Raw genomic sequence first — 21798 nt, 5'->3', positions numbered from 1 at the left:
CTCTCTCTCTGTGTGTGTGTGTGTGTGTGTGTGTGTGTATGTGTGTAATTATGTTATTTTCTCTCTAATGTATGAGAAATCTGTAAGATTAGTTACCTGATATTTAGAAAAAGATCCCTGAGAAACCTGATCATTCTGATCTGGAACTTTTCAGACTCTAGAACTGTTAGAAGTAGTGTCTATTTTTTGAGCCTCTGAGACAATAATATTTTGCTGTAGTAGACAGTAATTGGTACCAAGTAATGGAATATTGCTATGAAATAAGAGAGTGGCTTTCAAACTGGGTACTGGGTAGAGAATGGAAAAGTTCAGGTACCTGCTAGAGACAATTGAGATTACGGTGTAGTACTGCTAAGGATATTTCTGGTGAGGATTCAGAAAAGGAGAGAGCTAGAGAGAATGCCCCATCTTTTTAGAGGACACAAAAATGACCCTAAACAAACTTCAGTAGAAATGTGGTTGGTTAAGGTCATTCAGATGAGCTCTTGGTTAGAAATGAGAAACATGTTACTAGACAGTGGAGAGAGGGTGATCCTTGTATAAAAGGCAAAAATACTTGGCTGAATTTTTTTAAATATTTTATTTATTATTTTTATTTCATGTGTATTGCCTGCATGTATGTGAGTGCACCTGTGTTGTGCAGTACCGTGGAGGTCAGAAGAGGGCTTCAGATTCCCCTGGAACTGGAGTGAAGGACGATTTGTAGCTGCCATGTTGCTGGGAATTGAACTCGCGTCCTCTGCAAGAGCAGTCAGTGCTCTTAACTGCTGAGCCATCTCTCCAGCCCCGGCTGAATTGTTTATGCTTTGATGTTTGTATAATTTTAAAAAAATTAACTTGCAATTTTATTTCTGTGCTTAGATTTACAACGATTTATTTTCTTTTTAAAAAATTTTTTAAGTAAATAATTTACTGAGAATTTCATACATGCCTATAAGGTGTTTTGATCAAATCCATGCCCACTGCCTCCCCTCCAACTCCTCCCATATCTCCCCATCACTTTTTTTTTTGATAACTTCATGTACTCTTTCTTCTTTAATTTTTTTTTTTTTGTGGAGCTTTTGACTATAACATTCCCCCTCCTGAATAGGTAACCCTAAAATTTTTTTAAGGATTAGATAAAAGCTCCCAAATATTTTCAACATTTTTGGCCTTTGGAACAGAGTAGGTTGCTAAGAAGCCCAAGGACATTGTGAGTTTTAGCCAAGAAACTGGCTGCTTTTCTTTGGGGTCTTTTTACCCTAACTGCCTAGCGAATTCTTACCTCCTATTCTTATCACACCATCCTCTAAAGAGGTTACCCAAATTGCTGCCAATAGGGAATTGGCATGCAGACCATTCTGGCTTCTTCCATACTGAACAAGGGTGCAGGATGAGGCAATTGGAGTACCCCTTCAGTGGGTCTATCTAAAAGACTCTCAAATTGCATAACTCTTAACTCTAGGGGGGAAAGAAAGTCTTGAATTGTGACTAGGAGATGTGAAGAAGTAAAGGCAAGAGTAATTAGCATTATAAGTTCTAGATAGGGAACTTGAAAAGAGTCAGAACAGGGCAATTTTCAAATGTTCATATGAGAGTCCATTGGAATTTCTTGACAAGGGCTTCCAAAAGCATCCCTCTATTGGGTTCCTTCTCATTTTTCTTTTGTCTTCCAAGGCTGGACTCTAGAGTGATGGATTTTGGATATCAGGTATTTTGATAGCTGTTGGAGTGGTTAGAATCAGTGTCAGTTCCCTTTCAAAGGCTTCTAGATGGGGGAGAAAACAAATTTATCCATCATTTTAGAACAATAGCTGGTTGTCTGCCCTTAGCTACAGGTGGGCACTACAGTATTGAAGACCAAGATCTGAAGTCTTACATCTGAGCAGCACTTTCTGGTTAGGAACAACATCATCAATGAGAAACAGTTGTCTAAATAACTTTTTATATGGACTTAAGCCTAGGAAGTATAATCCCTTGAACTCTTAAAGAAATATACTGATGACTTTACTCTTTGGTATAAGTTTTTACAAATAAAATTGGGTATTTAAATAGAGAGGTTTCTTAGCAAAATGGTAGAATGCTTGGTTCTCTCGTTACAGTAAAATTCAAAAAGTAAGGAATTGTTTGAAAAAAGAATTACTAAAAGAATTACTAAATTCTGATTTCTGAGAAGAAATCAGAACTTAAAGGGGTTTGGAAAATACTTTCTGTCCATATTAGAAAATTTAGCATGTTTGGAAAAAGAATGCTAATGGTGTGGCTGACTGACCAGTTAGTTGGTAAGTAAATAGTATGGATATGGACCACAGACTGATCAGCAGTCTCAACATAAACCAGGATTGTACCAGCAGAAACGTGCCATCTCAGACTAGAGGAAACGCAAAATAGGACGAAGTGAAAGAAGGCCATGAACACATACTATCATTCAAGAAGAGGGAAGGAGGGTCCCAAAGGTGATTCGGAGGTCATCAGAGCTGCTGCTTCTACCACAGGCTCAAGGGTGCCTCCACCTGGGTTTTTAGTTAATTAAAATTATTTATTTATTTACTTATTCATTTATTTTTATTTTATGTGTACATGTTTTACCTGCATGTATATAAGTACACTGTGAATGCAGTGCCCATGGAGTCCAGAAGAGGATGTTGGATCCCCTGAAATGGAGTTATGGAAGGTTATTAGCTGCCATGTGGGTTTTGGGAACCAAACTCAGGTCTTCTGCAGGAGCAGCCAGTGCTGTTATTAACTGAGTCCTCTCTAGCTCCTAATTTTTATTTTTTGAGACAGAGTCTCTGTAGCCAAGACTGGCCTGAAACTCACTATATAACCCAGGCTACCCTCAAACTCTTCATACTTCTCTTATATCAGCTTCCCAAGTGCTAGGATTATATTATCCACCATGCCTGGCTTATTTGGGTTTTAAAGGGTAAGATTGACTGCCATTCAGCAGAGCCTCATTGTCAGGCCCTGGCAGAGAGCTGCACTGTTAGGGCTTCACCAAATGGAAGGGATGTGCTACCTTGTCAAGCTTTGTAAGTAGATGATCTCAATAGGTCTGGAAAGCAGAGCATTACACCAAAGGTGATTATGTTCAAGCCTTTAGGGCTAATGATATTTGTACTGCTAACTTTTAGACTTTTTTAGGGCCTATCACCCATGGGGATGGGACACCTATCCTATGCTTATCCCACCATTATGTTTTGTAAGCACATAACTTACAATATTTCCCAAGTTCAGAGCTAAAGAAAATTGCCTTGGTATATCACCCACATTTGATATACATGATAATGACCTGAAATTTTGGACTAGAATCAATGCTAGAACAGGAAGACTTTGAGGGCTGTTGGGGTGGTATGAAAATGAATTGAATTTGGGGGACAGTTAATGGTAGGCAGAGTGGAGTTAAATTTTGAATGTGTATTCCCAAAATTCTCATTTTGAAACCTATTGTGATGATGTCAGGAGGCCAGGTTTTGGGGAAATAATGAGGTTTAAGATGAGGTCATAAAGGTGTAGCTCCTATGATGAAATTAATATTCTTGTAAAAGGAAGAGACAGGAGAGCTTCCTCTCCTTGTTTGAGAATACACTGAGAAGGCAGCCTTCTGGAAAACAGGAAAAGGATTGTCACAGAGAACCAAACAACTAGCGTCTTACCAGGCTTTCTAGCCTCCAGAACTGAGCTATGTGTTTTTAAGCATGTGGTATTTTTCATAGCAGCCTAGCTATTAATGAGAGGTTTTTTTTTTTTATGAGAGGTTTTTTTTTTTTTAATGAGCGTTTTTTTTTTAAAATCTATTCTGAAAATTGCCTTTTCATTCTGTTTATTGAGTCTTGTGTATAAAGATTTCTAAGTTTGATGTACTGTCATTTGTCTGTTTTATACTTTTGCTAAATATGTATAGCATATCCAAGATCTCATTGAAAAGTCCAATGTTATGAAAGTTTTCTGCTGTATTTTTTCTAGAAATTTTATAGCTTTGATCCTTATATTTAAATTTTTAACCTTTTTAGAATTAAGTTTGTACATAGTGTTAGAGTCCAACTTCATTCTTTGCTGTGGGTATTCAAATTTTCAAGGCACCATTTGTTGGATTATTCTTTACCCATCTTGTGCTCTTGACACTCTTTTTGAACATCGTTTGATCATATATGTGAGAGTATTTCTGAGGTCTCTATTTAATTGGTCTGTTTGCCTTTCTTTATGCCAATGACATACTGTTTTTGTTAACACGGTTTTGTAATATGTTTTGAGACCAGGAAGTGTTGAGTTCCTACAAGTCTGTTCTCTTTCAAAATTGTTTTGGTTATTTTGTGTCCCTTGAAGTATCATGAATTTTAGGATGAATTGTTTTGCTTCTACAAAAAAGAGTTGGGATTTTTGTAGGGATTTCAGTGAATCTTCAGACCATTTTGAATAGAATGAACATCTTCAAAATAATAGGATATTTTTCTACTTATTTGTACCTTTCATTTCTTTCAGTAGTTTCAGTGTACAAGGCTCATCTCTTTGGCTAAGTTTAAGTATTTGTTTGTTTATTTATTGTATGTGGGCATTCACACGTGAGTGTTCGTGCCAGGATGTACACATTTTACTGTGTGTGTTCCACAGGACAACTTTGGGAGTCAGTTTTCTCCTTCCACCTTGTTGAGATGGAGTCTCTCTTGTTTCTGCTGCTGGTGCCTCATACTCAGGCTGGCTGGCCTGAGAGCTTCTAGGCAATTCTCCTGTCTCTGCCTCCCATCTTGCAGTAGGAGTGCTGGGATTACAGATATATGCCACTACTTCTAGCTTTTTATGTGAGTTCCAGGGATTGAATTCAGATCACCACACCAGTGTGGTTAGTGCTTTTACCTGCTGACCCAGACCATCTTTAATTATTCTGTTTCATGCTTGTATTAAGTTTTCTGTTGTTATGATAAAATACCATGACCAAGGCAACTTATAGATGGAAGAGTTGATTTGGCTTATGACTCCAGAGAGATGGAGTCCATCATGGCAGGGGGAGGAATGGCAGGAGGCAGCTAAAGCAGGAAACTGAGCTGAGCATTCACATCTTCAAGTAGGCATAGGAAGCAGAGAGAGAAGTTGGAAGTGGGGCCAGCTGCCAACTCCCAAACCCCATCCCCACTGACATACTTCCTCTAGAAAGGCCATACCTCCCAAACCTCTACCAACAGTGCCACCAACCAGGGGACAAATACTTGAAGCTTTTGGAGGCATTTTTCATTCAACCATCACATTCCATTCCCTGGCCACAGTAGACTCATGATCATATCATAATGCCAAATGCATTTAGTCCAAATTCAAAAGCCTCCCAGTAGTCTTTAACAGTCTCAACACTGTTCAAAAAGTCCAAAGTTTCTTCTGAGACTCAAGGCACTCTATTTTTTTTTAATTATTTATAAGTGTATGTGTGTATTGCCTGCATGTATGTAAGTGCACTCATGTCATGCAGTGCCTGTGGAGGTCAGAAGAGGGCGTTGGAGCTGGAGTTACAAGCAGTTGCTGACTGTCCTGTGGGTGCTAGGAACCAAACCCAGGTCTTCTGCAAAAGCAGCCAATGCTCTTAACTGCTGAGCCATCTCTCCAGCCCTCAAAGCACTTTGTTAACTCTAACTTCCTGTAATATCAAAAGACATATTGCATACTTCCAGCATATATTGGAAACAAGTATACATTCCCATTCCAAAAGGAAAGAATGGGGGCATAGTGTGGAAGTATCATAAAATAAAACTGAAAACCAACAGGGTAAATACAAAATCCTGTAGCTTCATGTCCAATATCTGGGACTTTAGTTCCAAAGGGCTTATGATGGTTCTGCCCCTCCAGCTTTGCTGCCTCCAGTAGTTGGTTCTACTCCCAGGATACAGCTCTCCTTGGTAGATGTATCATGGTGTTATCACCAACATCTTGGGATCTCCCCAGCCTTTACCTTCACAGCTTCATGCAGTTGCCTCTCAGGGCCTCTTGGTCTGTCAGGGTCTTCTTTACACAAGGACTCCAATGGTGTACACTACCTGGCATCAGTGGCTCTCTGAAACCTTAGAGGAAGGATTGATGACCCCCTCACTCTTGCATCTCTCATGCCTCTAAAGCCAGTACCACTGCCAGCTTGGGTTGGACCTTGGCTCCCTTCACCCACATTATCAGCAACTTTTGTACATTGTGGTTTTTCTAGGAGCAGAAGACTCCTTAGACCTTTTCTTTTACAGGTTGAAAGTTTTAGATGCCCAGTTTTACACTGAGGCTACTTTCCTTTGTTGAAGTGCAAATCTGGAGACTTCTTTATACTAGTTCTAAACTCTTAAGAATGGGAGCCCCTCTTCCAGGACATACTTTGGCTGCCTTGGCTTCAACATTAAGCTTCCTAGTACTCTTTCCAAACTTTACATTTTGTACGTCTTTCTACCCCATTTGTTTCATTGTAGATCCTTATAATATTCACCTTAATAACCATGCCATTCATTTAATGCTAGAGTGTCTTACAATTTCTTCTGCCAAAGAAATTAGTTTGTTCTTTTTAATTCCGCCTTAAGCAAGTTTTTAGGCTACTGGCAGACAATAGCCAGATTCTTTGCCAAAATAGCCAAATCACTATTTAAGACCTTGTTTCCCTCTCCCTCTGGAACATCTTGAGCCAGGCTCATTAAGCTCTGCTTACAGCACTCAGCTGCTTTTTTATTCCAAACCCCCAGTCTTCCACATGCTACCCTCCCAAAGCATGACCTTCCATGGTCAGATTCTTCGCAACAGTAGACATTCTCTCATGTCAACTGGTGTTTTAGTTACTTTGCTGTTGCTGTGAAAAAATACCATGTCTAAGTTAACTTACAGAAGGAAGAGTTTATTGAGTTTACAGTTCCAGAGGGATGAGTGCTATTACAAATTGAATATTCTTGATTTTTTTCCCTCAGAGTAGCCATCGTTAGTGTATAGCAGCACAACTAATCTTTCTATGTTGATTCTGTATCCTGGTATTTTAGTAAATTTGTTCATTAATTCCAACACTTTTTGTGGAATCTTCAGGGTTTCTATATAATGACAGTATCTATGAGCATAATTTTACTTCTTTCTTTTCAATTTAAATGCCTTTCATTTCTGTTTCTTGACTTATGAGTCTGGCTAGAACTTCCATTACTACATTGAATACAAGTGTCAAAAACTGAGCATCTTTGTGGGGAGATACAAAATCTCAACCTTACTACAATCTAGTCCCAATAGAGCAGTATAAGTACTTTATGTAAATAATATATGTGATTGGAAAAAAGAGTCCATCCAACAATCTAGTCTCAGATACATGAGTCCCAAAAAAGAAACACAAAAAATATGAAATGTCAAGACAACATGACTCCTGAAAATTACTGATTCTATAGTAATGAACTAATAGTGACTATAAGAATGCTCAGTGAAATCCAAGAGGATATGAATAAACTTACTATATTCAAAGAGAATGCAAAACAGTTGAATGGAATGAAGTCAATACAGAATATGAAAAAGGAATTGATAGACATAGAAATAATGAAAAATAGAAAATTTGGAAATTCAAAGCTTAGTAAGTCAAATGAAAAGTTCTGTGGGAAGCCAACTGTGAATCAAGTTAAAGACAGAATATCAGGGCTTGAAGACAAGCTAGATGAATTAAGAATACTCAGACAATGGATAAAGTATGGACAGCATATGAGATCTGTGGTCTCATTCAAGGATCAAATTTATAAATATTAGGAATAGAAGAAGGACTAGAACTAAAAGCAAAAGACATAGATAATATATTCAATAAAATCATAGCATAAAAACTTCAAATCTAGGAAAAGAGATGGGCATCCAGATACAGCAGGCCTTTAGAACACCAATTGAATAAGACTAGAAAAGAACCTCACCATATCCTGCTATAGTTAGTGCACTAAGCATTCAGAACAAAGAGAGAATATTGAAAACTACAAGAGAGAAGCACCAAGTCACATATAAAGATAACATTGAATGTCCTAGTTAGCTTTAAATGTCAACTTGACACAACTAGAAATCACCTGAGAAGAGAACCTCAATTGAGGCATTCCTTAGATCAAATTGACCTGTGGGCATGCCTGTAGGGGATTGACTTGATTTATATTTTGAGACAGGATCTTACAATGTTGCCCTGGCTGGCCTGGAACTCATTGTATAGACCAGACTGACCTCGAACTCAGAGAGCCACCTGCCACTTTCTTCCTGAGTTCTGGGATAAAGGCATGAACCATCACACCTGGCAGTTGTCTTGATTTTAAATTGACACCAGAGGACCTAGCCCATTGTGGGTGGTACCATTCCCTAGGCTGGTGGTTCTGGGTTATATAAGAAAGCTAGTTAAGCAGGAGCCTGAGAGCCAGCGAGTCAACAAGCAGCATTCCTTCATGATTTCTGCTGTATTTCCTTGGCTGTGAGTGTGTTTCCTGGGTAGAGGTAATGCTGCATGGAAGAGCAAGCAGTCCTGCTCTCAAGTTCCTGCTTGGGTTCATGGCCTGATTCTCTCAGTGATGGACTGTAACCTGGAAGTATAAACCAGATCATTCCTTTCCTCCCAGAAGTTGCTTTTGGTCAAGCCAGGAGAGCTTGGAACAATGTATTTCCAGCTCTAAGGACAATAATTGCAACCGAGATTTACTATATTCAGTAAAGGTATCCTTCATAATTGAAGGAGAAAGAATACATTTCCATGATAAAAGAACTCATGGCCACTAAGTGAGCACTAAGAAGATGCTTGAAGGAATTATACACACTGAAGATAGAAACATACTTATGAAGCCACTATACTAGAACAGTAGGTAAGCAAATGAATAGGAAAGTACCAAGTATTATTAAAACATCAACATGATAGGAGTTAATGCCTAACTTTTCCATAATTAAGTGTTCATGGTGTCAATTTTGTAATTAAAAGATAAAGACGAATTGATTGGATTTAAAAAACTAGGCACTTGGGAGGCAGAGGGAGGCAGATTTCTGTGAGTTCAAGGTCACCCTGGTCTATATAGGGAGTTTCAGGACAGCTGGGGCTACAGGGAGACCCTGTCTCAAAAAGACAAAAAACAAAACAAAACAAAAATACTAGACACTATTGCCTACCAGAAACACAGTTCATTGTCAAAGACAAACACAACCTTAGGGTAAAAGGGTGTGTGATGGCTAATCCTGGGTGTCAACTTGACTGGATCTGGGATTAACGGAAATGAAAGAGATCTTATTGATTGGATCATCTAAAGCCGGAAGACACAACCTAAATGTGGGTGTTACCTTCTGATGGCAGGTATAAAAGACCAAGGCAGAGGAGAACGCCAGGCTTCTTGCTGCTTGCCTTCTCTCTTGCTGGTGAGTTCGTCTTGCTGCCGTAGACTGAAGACTAGCTGATCTTTTCGAATTTGTCAGACCTTCAGCGCCAGATTGGGACTACTGAGACATCCAGCCTTGTGGACTGAGCGACTACAGATTCTCAGCCTCTCCATTGTGGTGCAGCCATTGTTGGACTACTCGGACTCTATCCTCTGAGCTTAGCTGATAAATCTCTATACATACATATTCATTCTACTGGTTCTTTCTTTGGAGAATCCTGACTAATACAGGGTGGTAAAGATATTCCAAGTAAAAGGAATTGGAAAACAAGCTGATGTAGGCCTATAGTAATGTTCCAGATTTTAACCAAAATTAGAAGAGATAAACAAGGTCATTTCATATTGTTTAAGGGATATTAATATCAAGAGGATATTCCAGTTCTAAATATGTAGGCACTGAACATAGGTGCATCCAGTTTCATAAGACAAATGCCACTGGATATAAAGGCACATACTGATCTCAGTACTGTGGTATTGGGTGACGTAAGTCCTCTGCTCTCACCAGTAGACCAGTCATACAGACAAGAAAAAGAAAAATCAACAAACAGTTAAATTATATAATCAAATGGACTTACCAGAGCAACACAATACTGCACTCATACAGAATACACATTCTTGGAAGCCCATGGAATTTCTCTGAAAAGGACCACATTTTAAAATGCAAAGCAAGTCTGACCAAGTATAAGACAATAGAAAATTTTTATATTCTATCTGATTAGAGTTGAATAAAACTAAAAAATCAACAGCAAGAGAAATTACAGAACACATACAAATTTATGGACCTTGAACAGCACATTATTAAATGGGCCATTGAAAAAAAAATCCTAGGATTTTTTAAATCCTAGAATTGAGTAAAAATAGAAACACAAGGTAAAATAATCTGTAGGATACAATGAAAGCATTTCTTTGGGGGGTGTGGGGGTATTATGTGCATATGTGTGCACATGTGTGTGCAGATGCACTTGCCATGAGTGTGCAGGTGGAGACCAGAGATTGACATCTATCCCTTAATTTTTGAGATAGTCTCACTGAACCTATCTCACTGTTTCTGCCAGATTGTTTAGCCAGGGAATATCTGGGATCCTAATCCATCTGTCTCCACTCCTCCCCTCCCCCAGTACTGGGGTTACAGATGCACTGCCATGCTTGGTGTTCATGTGGGTGCTGGAGAGACGAACTCAGTTACTTTTGCTTGCATGGCAAACACTTTACCCAGTGAGCCATCTCCCCAGCCCCTAACGAAAACATTTCTAAGAGGGAAGTTTATAGCCAGAAAGTCATATAATTAAAAAAAAATCAGAGAAATCTCAAATCATTTAATTTAAATAAACCATGGTCTTAGAAAATCAAGAAGAGGGGGACGGAGCAAATGGAGATGGTATAAGTGAAATTCTCTTTGAAATAAAATTCTAAATAATAAATAAAATTCTAAATAATAAAATGTGCATCCTTATCATTTCCTGATGTTGAAGCAAAGCTTCCAGTCTTCAGTTAAGTCTAATCTTCCACAGTCTTTTTGTATATATTCTTTTATTACACTGAGACAGATTCTTGTGTTCCCAGTTTTTGTTTCTGTTTTTTTTCATAAATAAATGTTTTAATTTGTCAGATGCTTTTACTGAAAGATTTTGGTTGATCATGTGATCATTTCAACTTTCACACATTTTCCAGGTTGGCCTCGAACTCAAAAGAATCCACCTGCCTCTGTCTCTGCCTTCCAGGTATTGGAAAAGGGTGTGCCACCACCCTCAGCTCAAACATTATTTTATTGAACTATAATACATACAGAGAAGTACATATATGATGAGCATACAGCTCAGTTAGTAATTCAGTGGACTAGCCATGTAACAGCTTTCCAGGCCAAAGAAAATCCATATCCCAGAAACTACCTCCTGTCCCCATCTTTAACTCCTCCTCAAAGGCAACCTGCATACTGACTTTTAATAATAAATTGATTTTATCTATTTTATTTTATATGCTTTTGAACTTCCTAGAAAGTTGTCTAGGAGATGTGTCTTTCTGTTTGTTTTCTTTTCACTTTCATTGTATTTCTAAAATTTTATAATCTCTGTATCACTAATTTTTGTTTGGTCCATTGAATGGATTAGTCGATTTCTAAGGGGGCATTTGGGTTATATATGGCTTTAAAGGACTATTAGAAAATCATCTGCTTTGAACTTTCTTGTTCTAACTTGTTTTTTGGTCAAATATACATGCACTACTTTTTTGCATATACTATGACTCTTTTTAGTTGGATCATTAACTGAGCATAGACTGTGCATTTGTTCAATTTTGGTAGATAAGCCTGCATATGTATGTGGTAGTGTGCCTACCTAGCACAAGCAAGGCCATGGCTTCAGTCTCCAGTACCACAAAAAAACTTTGTTTGATACTGTGAAAGGTTTTTCAAAGTGATTTTATGAATATATCAGTTATTCCATAGCTTTGCTACCATTTGTCAGCCTTTTACACTTTTGATCATCTTAATAGATACACAGTCATATGCTATTATACTTTAAATTACTTTTTCCTATCACTTAATGATTTTTAAATAGTTTATGTTTATTGGACTCTTGAATTTACTTTTTTATGAAGACCATATTAAAGTTTTTTTTTTTACATTCTTTTTTAAAAATCAACTTACAAGATATTTGTAAATAGTCTATAAATGTGCTCTTCATTACTTATACATGTTGTAACCATCTTTTCAGTCTGGGCAGCACTGCAAGATTCTATCTCTTAAAATAAAAGTTCATCCCAGGTATAACAAAGAGAAAGAAAGGAAGGGGGAAGCAGGGAGAGAAAGGAAAATAAAGAGTGAGTGAGGAAGAAAGGGAGGAACAAAAATGCATTATTTGCAAAATCTCTCTTTAATCCTGAACTTACTTTGGCAATGTGTCTTATTCAAAACTGTGAGGCATTTAAGAGTGAAAATAACACAGTGACACTTTGCTGTCTTCTAATTCTTCATAAATCCCACAGAGAAATTATTTGACATGATTTAAAGTATTCAGAAACTTTGCTAGTCTTTAAGAAACCTAATAATGCAAATTATGCCAAAAGTTAATTTGTTTATATGTGTGGGTATAACAAGCATTATATTTAAGTGAAATGCACTTTCATGAAACAGTTAAATGATATAATTTATATTATTATTTATTCATAACCCTTATTGTGGGTTCAAATGAACTCTTCAATAAGTACCTGTGTTGAATGTTATTTTTTAAAGTCTTAAAGCAGCTTTTAATATATCTAAGTGGAAAATGTTTTTTCAAATTAAATCAACTTATGTGAACATTTCTGTGAAGATTTAAGAACTTAAAAGGGCTGGCTCAGAGGTTAAGATCACCGGCTGCTCTTGCAGAGGACTCCGGTTTGATTCCCAAGACCCACATGGCAGCTAACAACTGTCAGTAACTCCAGTTCCACAGGATCTGACACCCTTTTCTGATCTCTGCAGGCATTGCACGACGTGGGTACACTTATACACACACAGGCAATACACTCATACACATGAAATGAAAATAATAAATAAAATGTTAAAAAAGAATTTAAAATAAAGAACATGAGTTTTAAGAAAACTGAGTATCTTGACTCTTACCATTGAAATGGCGAATACTGTAAGCATCCAAAGAGGTTTATTTTATAATTCAGCATAGAATTATTATATTATTATAGTTATTAAATTATAATTATTAATTGTGTAATAAAATAATAAATATTAATTATAGCTATGATTGTGTTCAATTTGCTCATCTTGAAATGTACTTTGCTGATGTTTTATTGGTTCTCATTGCATAGACTATAGTATACTGCCTGCCATTACATCTTTTCTTTGTGTATGAGTGAGAATGTATCTACAGTTTAAAGAGTTCTAAATGCTCTTTCGTCTTTCCTTCTCTTTGTTATAAGAGATGGAATCTTGCAGTTCTGCCCAGACTGAGAAGATGGTTACAATATATATAAGTAATGAGGGCACATGTTTAGACTATTTACGCTTGCTTGTTTTAAAGTTGGTATCTAATAACAGCAGATAAATGAGTAATATAAAAGCTTAAAACTTAGAGTTGAAGATCTTGTCCTAATCCTGAGCAGGCATTTTTACTGTTTTATTTTTGTGTAAGGATTCAATGGAAAATCGTAATTGCTTTTGTGTAGTGCCTCAAGGCAAACAGGATGATGAGGGAGATTGGGTCTTTTGTAATTACTTTGTTCAAAGAAAAATGTCAGAGGTAAAGCCTCATTCAGCCATTGTAGTTTCCTACCTATATCAGTGTGTACATTAAATAGTGAAAGTTAAATTACATAAACTTTATCTTGAGATAGAAGGGATGGAGAAGCAGATGTGAATTTAAATAGAAGTTCTGCTTCCAGGATAAGCTTTATATCTTACTTTACAACTTCTTTAGTTAGTTAAAGGTTTTAAGAAATACAGTTTCCTGAGGGTTGACCAAATAAAGTCAAAATAGTATTTTTGGTTTTCCTTTGACAAAATGTTAAACAATGAGATAATTCTTGACTGTATTTTTGTTTTTGATTTTTTGAGACAGAATCTTACTATGTAACCCTGACTGTCCTGGAACTCACTATGTACACAAGGTTGGCCTTGTTCTCACAAAGATCCACCTGCCTCTGCTTCTTGAGTGCTGGGATTAAAGGCATGTACCATTATGCCCATTTTGGGTGCATTTTCATATATTTTAAGAATATATACATAAATGACTGTGTATTTTTGTTTTGCAGAGTTGGAGGGTTATCTGGTATATTAATGCCTTATTGATAATGGCAGAACACCCACCACTGCTGGATACAACTCAGATTTTAAGTAGCGACATTTCTCTTCTGTCTGCTCCTATTGTAAGTGCAGATGGAACACAACAGGTAAGGAAACTGAAATGTTTAATTCCTTCTGTCTTACAAGTATGAATTTTTTTTTTTTTTTTAATGTAAGGGACTACTGTCTTTGCCATTGAAAAGAGTAATGATGGGCTTGGGTTCTAGATTTTTCTGTCTGGCAAGAAACAATGTTAGGCCTTAGTTTTAATTTTTACATGTGCTCACATGCCTTTTAGTATCAGCTTCATTTTACTACCTTAGATTCCCGCCCCCACATAATCAGATATGTCAGATATTCATTTACTTTCATGAGATTCTCTGATTTCTGTTAGCATTTGCTACCTGAAGCCAATTACTGGTTTCAAGTTGTCTTGAATATATAAAAGAATGAGTTAAATATATAAAATACATAAAATTAATCGGTTAATTACATACATTGCCCTAGTTTCTATAGCTGTATATTCTGCAAAAGGGCTGACAACAGCCCCAGGCTGAAACATCACCACAATGCCTGGAGACTTGTTTCTCTCCTAAAAAAGATTCCTTTGGTAGAAATATCTTGAGATCTTGAGCATCAGGGTTGCTCTACTAGTGGTACAGATAAATGTAGAAAATGGATCTGGAAATAAAAGAAACTCCTAGAATAAGAGTTAAAGAATTGGGTGAAACCTTGAGGTTTAGAGAATAGTTTTTGGTAGGGTTTAGGAAAAAAAAGCAAAACAATAGTTTTGAAAAGTAGAAAAGGCCTCAAATTCTAAGTAGTAGGGAAAGAGCTAAAGATGAACAGATACCAAACTTACTTGATAAATTTGGATTTGCCCCAGTTTTTAAAGATTCTAGTATGTTTACTTATCTAAAATATGTAGATATTATATCTTCTTAGAGTAGTTTAAACTAAGGTAAAAATGAGCCTAAAACAGCTCAGTAAATGTTTGCTGGTTATAAATTAAAAGCTAAAGAAACTAGATATGCCAAAAAGGATTGGAATCAGTAGAGACAGTTACAGTACACGTGGATCAGAATGCTAGAAAGAAAAATAATTAAAGATGCATACTAAAGTAAAAATCCGAGAGTGGCCCAGTAGTTGTGTGGTATAGCATATGAAATCTAAACAAAAATCTATAGTAATTAGAGGTAGACAGATAACAAACTTGACAGCAGCCATTTCTTTAACTCAAGAACTTGCTGAGCTGGGCATGGTGGCACATGCTTTTAATCCTGGTACTTAGGAGGCAAAGGGAGGTGGATCTCTGTGAGTTTGAGGCCAGCCTGATCTATATAGCAAGTTCTAGGCCAGCCAGTCAGGGCTACATAGTGAGACCCTATCTCAAACAAACAAACAGACAAAAACTTTATTGGTATGCCAAGTTAGAGCTTGCCTGCAGAGATATAACATCACATTTGGTGCTTGGGTAAAGCAGCAAACTCAAAAACAGCTACAGACAGAGAAAAGTGTTATATGTAAGAATGGTGTGGAAATTTCACAGGAACAGCTCATTTTATCTCTTGACTTACTTGGGAATATTACACTAAATGGGATAATTTCTGTTGTGTGTCTTGGGATCAAATTATGTTTCTTATATTTGCCTGTTAAGATTAACTATCTCCTCATTAATTTCTGTTTTTATTCACTATATTTGCTCTGGTATATATTTCATACATAACTTATTAACACACAAAGTTAATTTTATATGATATTTTAAATAATTTTTTGCATGAAACAGTTTCATAGTGTCATGTTATACTAAAAACTTTTTAATATTTTTTATTGCATTTGTGCGCATTTCATACAGTACATCTTTTTTAAAAAAAAATTTATGTGTATGAATGTATTGCCTGCATGTACGTAAGTGTACCTGTATTGTGCAGTGCCCACAGAGGTCAGAAGAAGGGCATCAGGTTCCTTGGAACTAGAATTATGGATGGTTGCTAGCCACCATGTGGGTGCTGGGATTCAAACCCAGGTCCTCTTCAAGATCAGCCAATGCTATTAACCACTGAGCCATTTCTCCATTCCCTCATATATCTTAATCATATTTAAACCTCTTTTCCCTATCTGTACCTCCCCCAATACCCCCTCACTGGATTTCATGCATTCTGTCATATATGTTAAGGCCTATCAAGTCAAGTTTGTGTACCCAGATGTCCCTTGGTGTGAGTGAGTTCATCCACCAGAGCCTGGTCAGCCTATATATCATCACTCCCTTAAAGAACTCCAACTCTCCCTCACCCAACAGTGATTGGCTCCCAATAGTTCCTCAGCTAAAGTTGGGACTTCTTACCCATTTCCCCACTTCTCTGTTGGGTTTTTGTCTGTTTTGCGTTTACATAGGTCTTGTGCATACAGTAAATTTTTTTTTTTGAGCAATTTTAGGCTTGTTAAGAAAATTGATCTGCAATATGGAATCTTCTCATATTTTACTTCTTTGATGATTTCCTTTAACATATTAGTGTTAAATATTAACATACGAATTACAACCAATCTGACATCATTAGATAATACTAACACCACCACCATCATATATGTAGTCCTTCAGTGACCAAAACATCATTATTGAGACTATGACAGTGTTAAGGTTCCTTCTTGGTGTTCTGTAGTCCTGTGAATTTTGACGTAATATATGATAATCATAAAGTTTCACCACTCTAAAAAGTCCTGTGTTATACAGCATTCACTCTTCACTGTCCCTGAACTTTTGGCAGTCACTAATCTTCTTACTGTCTTTTGTATATCTGTCTTTTCCAGAAGGTCATGTAATTGAATCCATACCTATGTAGCCTTTTCAGATTGGTTACTATCACTTCACAATAATAGTATAGACAGGTTTAATAGCTCATTTCTGTTTTATTATTGAACAGTACACCATTGTATGTATACTCTAGGCTAGGTCATTTATCTAGTCCTCTATTGAAGGCTATCTCTGTTTTTTGGACAATTATAAAGTTGCTTTAAACATTCATGTGCAGGCTTTTGAGTGCTAAGAGAATGAATTTTGGATCACATTATGAAACAATGTTTAACTTTGTAAAAAACAGCCAAGCTTCTTCCAAAGTACATGATCTTATGTACTAAGATTTATGTTTGGTTTGAGATTATATCCTCTTGTGATAGAGGAAGTAAAACACGGGAGTGATTGTGATGCTGTTAGAAACTCCAGATTAGGTCAGTTTTAGGGAATTAGATGCTTCACCAAAGTGGAATGCCCAGCTATATATCCAGTGCCATCATCAGAAGTTCAGAAGTTTCTCTTGAACCTTAACAGTTTCCTAATTTGAATTCACCTTCTCTAACTTGCATGAATTTATTTTTGAATGGATTGAATATTCTTAAGATGTTGGTTACAAGCTGGAGCTGGTATGTAGCTTGGTAGTAGAGCATGTGCTTAGCATGTGGTAGGGCCCGGATTTGATCCCAGCATGAAAAACAGAAGCAAAACCACTCAACATGGCCTGTCAAGCTTCTTAATCATAACCTCCATTTAGTTAATCTCTTATTATTTTATAACTTGTACTTTCTAATTTGTATCCATGGGATTTTGCTTTATAGTAGAGACTAAGAGACAACACAGAGAAGCTGATAACATTGAAAGAAGCTTTTGATTACCTGAAATTCTCAAAGAACAACATTAGGTCCAATTAATTACTAACACTTTGAGAGACACTAGAATTGATAAACAATTCATAGAACAAACTCTGGGAGAATAAAAATTCTATAAGGCAGATTAGAGATGCATGCGCCAACATCTCAGTGTTAATAGCAAAAACAATGAGTCTTTCTGCAAGGAACAATCTATTCTAAAATGAAATGGAGATCTTTTTTAAAGGTTAAAAACTCATTCAGTTTTTATGTCTTACAGGGCTTATACTGAGTTCAATATTGTATAACTGTATTAATTCAACTGTGAACCTAGAAACTTGCACCCACTTGTGAAAGAGATGTACTCTTGCTCTGGAGTGTGTTACTGAATATGTTAAAGCTGTAATGAAATGCTTCTTCTAATCATGTAGTTATTAAAAATTAAAAAAAATTCTCTATGGCATTTTATGTGAGTATTTGGGTGGATGGCAAGACAACTCACTGAGCCACCCCTTGCTGATCAGGATAAGTAAGATAATTTTATGGTAATATCTTCTTAAACCCAGTAAGTCAAGTTTTATTGTTCACACTGCATGTCCTTCACAGGTTTACTGTGGCTTTGCCTGCATTATCTTCATTGAAGACCAGCCTATAGGTTGTTACTGGAATTATATTCAAGTACATGCTGCCCTCCATATTTCATTGACCACCAATGGATTGGGATAATTTTACTTTAGGTTGAGGTAGCAAGTATTTAGCAAGAAGTAGAGTCCTCCACAATAAAGAGAACAGAAGTTTCATCAAGTTTGGGATTTGAGGGAAATTAATAGAAGAGAATAGCAAATGACTCTTCAGGTATTTGGGAATGTGTGAGTAGAAGCAATAAAAATAAAAACAGCTACCATTTGAGCCCTTACCACATAGGTATACTGAGCCAAGCCCTTTATGTGCGTTGTTCCTTTAATCTTCATAACAGCTTTCAGAGTTAGAGTGCACATTTCCACTTTACAGAAGCTATGAATTATAGTAATGTTTTTATGTGCTACTAGATCAAGTAACTTTTAAAAGGCAAAAACAGGTATTCAAAGCTAACTGTAAGATTTTTAGTCAAATGTCATGGAGGTATTTAATTGCCATAAAAATAAGCTAATAGATTAGATTTCATGAAAGAGATCTGATTTGAGTAAAAGAACTAAAATTACCAGAATATTAGAGATAGTAAAACCATATGAGATCATTTGGATTTTGCAGTTGTTTTGTTTGTTTTTTGCGACATCTCACTGTGTAACCTTGATTGGCTTGAAGCTCAGGATATAGACAAGGCTAGTCTGAAACTCACAGAGATTTGTCTCAGCCTCCCAAGAGCTGGGATTAAAGACATGCGCCCCCATACCCACCTGAATGAAATTATTTGTAATGAGGGAATTTTAATTTGGTGTGTGTGGGTAAGATGATAGTAATTACTGATACAGTATCCAAATAAGCAGGTCTATAAGTGCCTTGAATATGCTGGACCTATTGCTTTTTCCTTTCATGGATTTTGGTGGGCTTCTTGTTTCCCCAGTTGTTATTATCACCACAGGCAATGATAATGTCACCCAAATGCCACTGCTTTAGACAAATATGCAGTAAGAGAGTTCTGACGCTATGACTGGGGGTTTCCAGGGAACTGCTTCCAATAATGACAGCTCTTTGGAGAGCTGGAATCTTCCATGGAGCTCCAAGATCATTCTTTCTCCTCCAGTGGCTGCTGATCTGCTGTTATTCACTGCTACTGTGATTTTGAGACTGTTAGTTTTCAAGGCTGTTAAGAAATTGGGAAGAGAGAGGAAGGAGTAGGGCAGCTTCAAGTGGTTCAAAGCCTGCTGTTTAAACCAAGGTTCAACTGTTTCCTTGAGTAGATGTCTGCAAGCTTATGGTTAATGTCTAGAGTTCTGAAAAAGTTGGTTTTGGCCTTAAAAAAAAAAAAAAACAAAAAACTATTGCTGATATGGAAGAGTAGATTTTAGGAGATCTGTTCTCCACAGTTCTAAGTATCATTTCAAATGGTTTTAGTGCAGCGAACATGACCAGAGGAGATTTTATTCTATATGGAATATATTCATGTTTCTAGTATCATTCTAGGTTTTTTTAAAAAATTGGTGTCTGAACTTTGAAATACAAGGTATTCATTTACATATTAATAATATAATAGAGTCCTACTATATATAAGCATATTATTGTAATTACAGAAAAAAACTGTTCAAAGCCAGATGGATGAATAATTGTAGAAATAAGGAAGTATTTTTTTCTTAGTACTTTGGAGTAGAAAAATCTCTTCACAAGCCACTGAACTTCCCAACCTTGGGGTCTGCTCATTTTTGTCAATGTATCTGTTAGCTTTTGTGTAAAGTAGGCTCTTGGGTTCGAAACTTGATTGAGAATCGACCCCAAAATATTTAGGGCCTTTTTGTTCAGAGGAAATTGAAAATAGCAGCAAAGAAAAGATCCTTGTTTCCTTTTCTTCTCCCTTTCTATACCACCAAAAACAAATGGTAAAAGATTCATTTCTGAGATTAGCATTTTTATTTTGTATTGCTGTTTTATCCTCATGAAAGCTATATTTGATTAAACTAGAAATAAGAAAGAAAACTTTCACTGATAACTAAAATTCAGATACAGGAACTTTAGAGAATGATCATACTTTTAAATTAAAAAGTTATATATTTATGAACTGATAGTTTATATGCAAAGCTACAAATTTATACACATTTAGCAAACATTAGGGTTCTGATTACTGAGACTCTAAAATAATAGGTCACATCTTTGTTATGGTAGTTTTGTGCCCCAGAATTCAAATCCAGAGACCCTGAATCATAGACGTCACAGTTCCTAAATTAGTTTTCTTCTAATTACTTGATAGCTTTCCCTGGCAATTAAATCAGCTCCTTGTTGAATATCTCATTCTTAGAAGCTTTGTGAAGGTTAGAATTTAAGCATTAAACCAGAATCCTATTTCCTGCTGGTTTATTTCTCTTATATGCCTTACCCTGCCACTTTTAATGATACTTCATGAGAGAACAGAATACCTTTTTAAAAAAATTCCAGTATTGGATGTGGGGAAATGGCTCAGTTGGTAAAAATATGAGGACTTGAGTTCAAGCCCCAGAGCCTATGCTTAAAAAAATAAATAAATAAATAAATAAATAAATAAATCAGTATTATTCATTAACCTTTTTTTTTTTTTTTTTTTTTGGAGACAGGGTCTCCTTATAATTGGCCTAGAACTCACTAAGTAGACCAGATTGGCTTCAACCTCACAGAGCCGGCTTGCCTCTGCTTCCCAGGTTCTGGGATTAAAGGCATGTACCACCACACCCAGTTCATTAACGTTTTTATGCTTGAAGTCTTGCAGACAGGGTTCAGGCCCTGAAACTAATTTCACACTTTTATAAACTCATATTGTAAAAACTTTATATTAAAGATTCAGCTGTGCTCCTCTTCTTAAAAAGTCAACTCTATCCATGTTCAAGTACTATCTTTGTAAAATATAAAACTGATTCTTGTCCTAAGAAAGAAAATATTACTTATATAGTTAGGTCAAATTATAAGGTAGTCAGGGAAAGATGCTTCTTAAAATATCATCATAAAGCAGAGGTTCAAAGAATGTAAATAAGAATTTAATTTGTATGTGGGACAAAATGATAATTACTACTGAGTGACTAGAACTGATACCACTTAATTTGCTGATTGTTAGAATATGTATTTTCAAGAAAATCACCAAATTATTTTAAGCAACAAATTATTTCATTTGAACAGTTAACTGAAATATTTCACATAATTCAAGCCAGCATAATAAAATTATTAAAATACTAAATATTCAGGCTGCAGAGATGGCTCAGTTGATAAAGTGCTTGCCATGCAAACATGAGGACCTGAGTTTGGTCCCCAGAACCCATGTGAAAAAGTTGGGCATAATTGTTCTTGGCTGTGGGGTCTCTCCCTCCCCTCGTGGGTTCTTGGCCACCGATCCATGAGGACAACAGGAGCAGAAGTGACGAACAG

The 21798-nt window shown here is 36.4% G+C and overlaps 1 protein-coding gene across 1 annotated transcript in view; it reads left to right on the top strand.

The window, feature by feature from the left end:
• The window catches only part of Fndc3a (fibronectin type III domain containing 3A), a 191602-nt gene that overhangs the window by 15140 nt on the left and 154664 nt on the right, over positions 1-21798 (top strand). The window contains exon 2 of the mRNA XM_008824357.3: positions 14085-14222. Within this exon, the coding sequence (XP_008822579.1) occupies positions 14124-14222 (99 nt within the window). The 5' untranslated portion in view covers positions 14085-14123. The remainder of the gene's footprint in view (positions 1-14084; positions 14223-21798) is intronic.

Source organism: Nannospalax galili, unplaced genomic scaffold (genome assembly GCF_000622305.1).
Source record: "Nannospalax galili isolate Female #2095 unplaced genomic scaffold, S.galili_v1.0 scaffold388, whole genome shotgun sequence".
Lineage (NCBI taxonomy): Eukaryota > Metazoa > Chordata > Mammalia > Rodentia > Spalacidae > Nannospalax > Nannospalax galili.
Note: the sequence above shows the minus strand (reverse complement) of the source record. Positions and strands in the feature narration are given on the sequence as shown.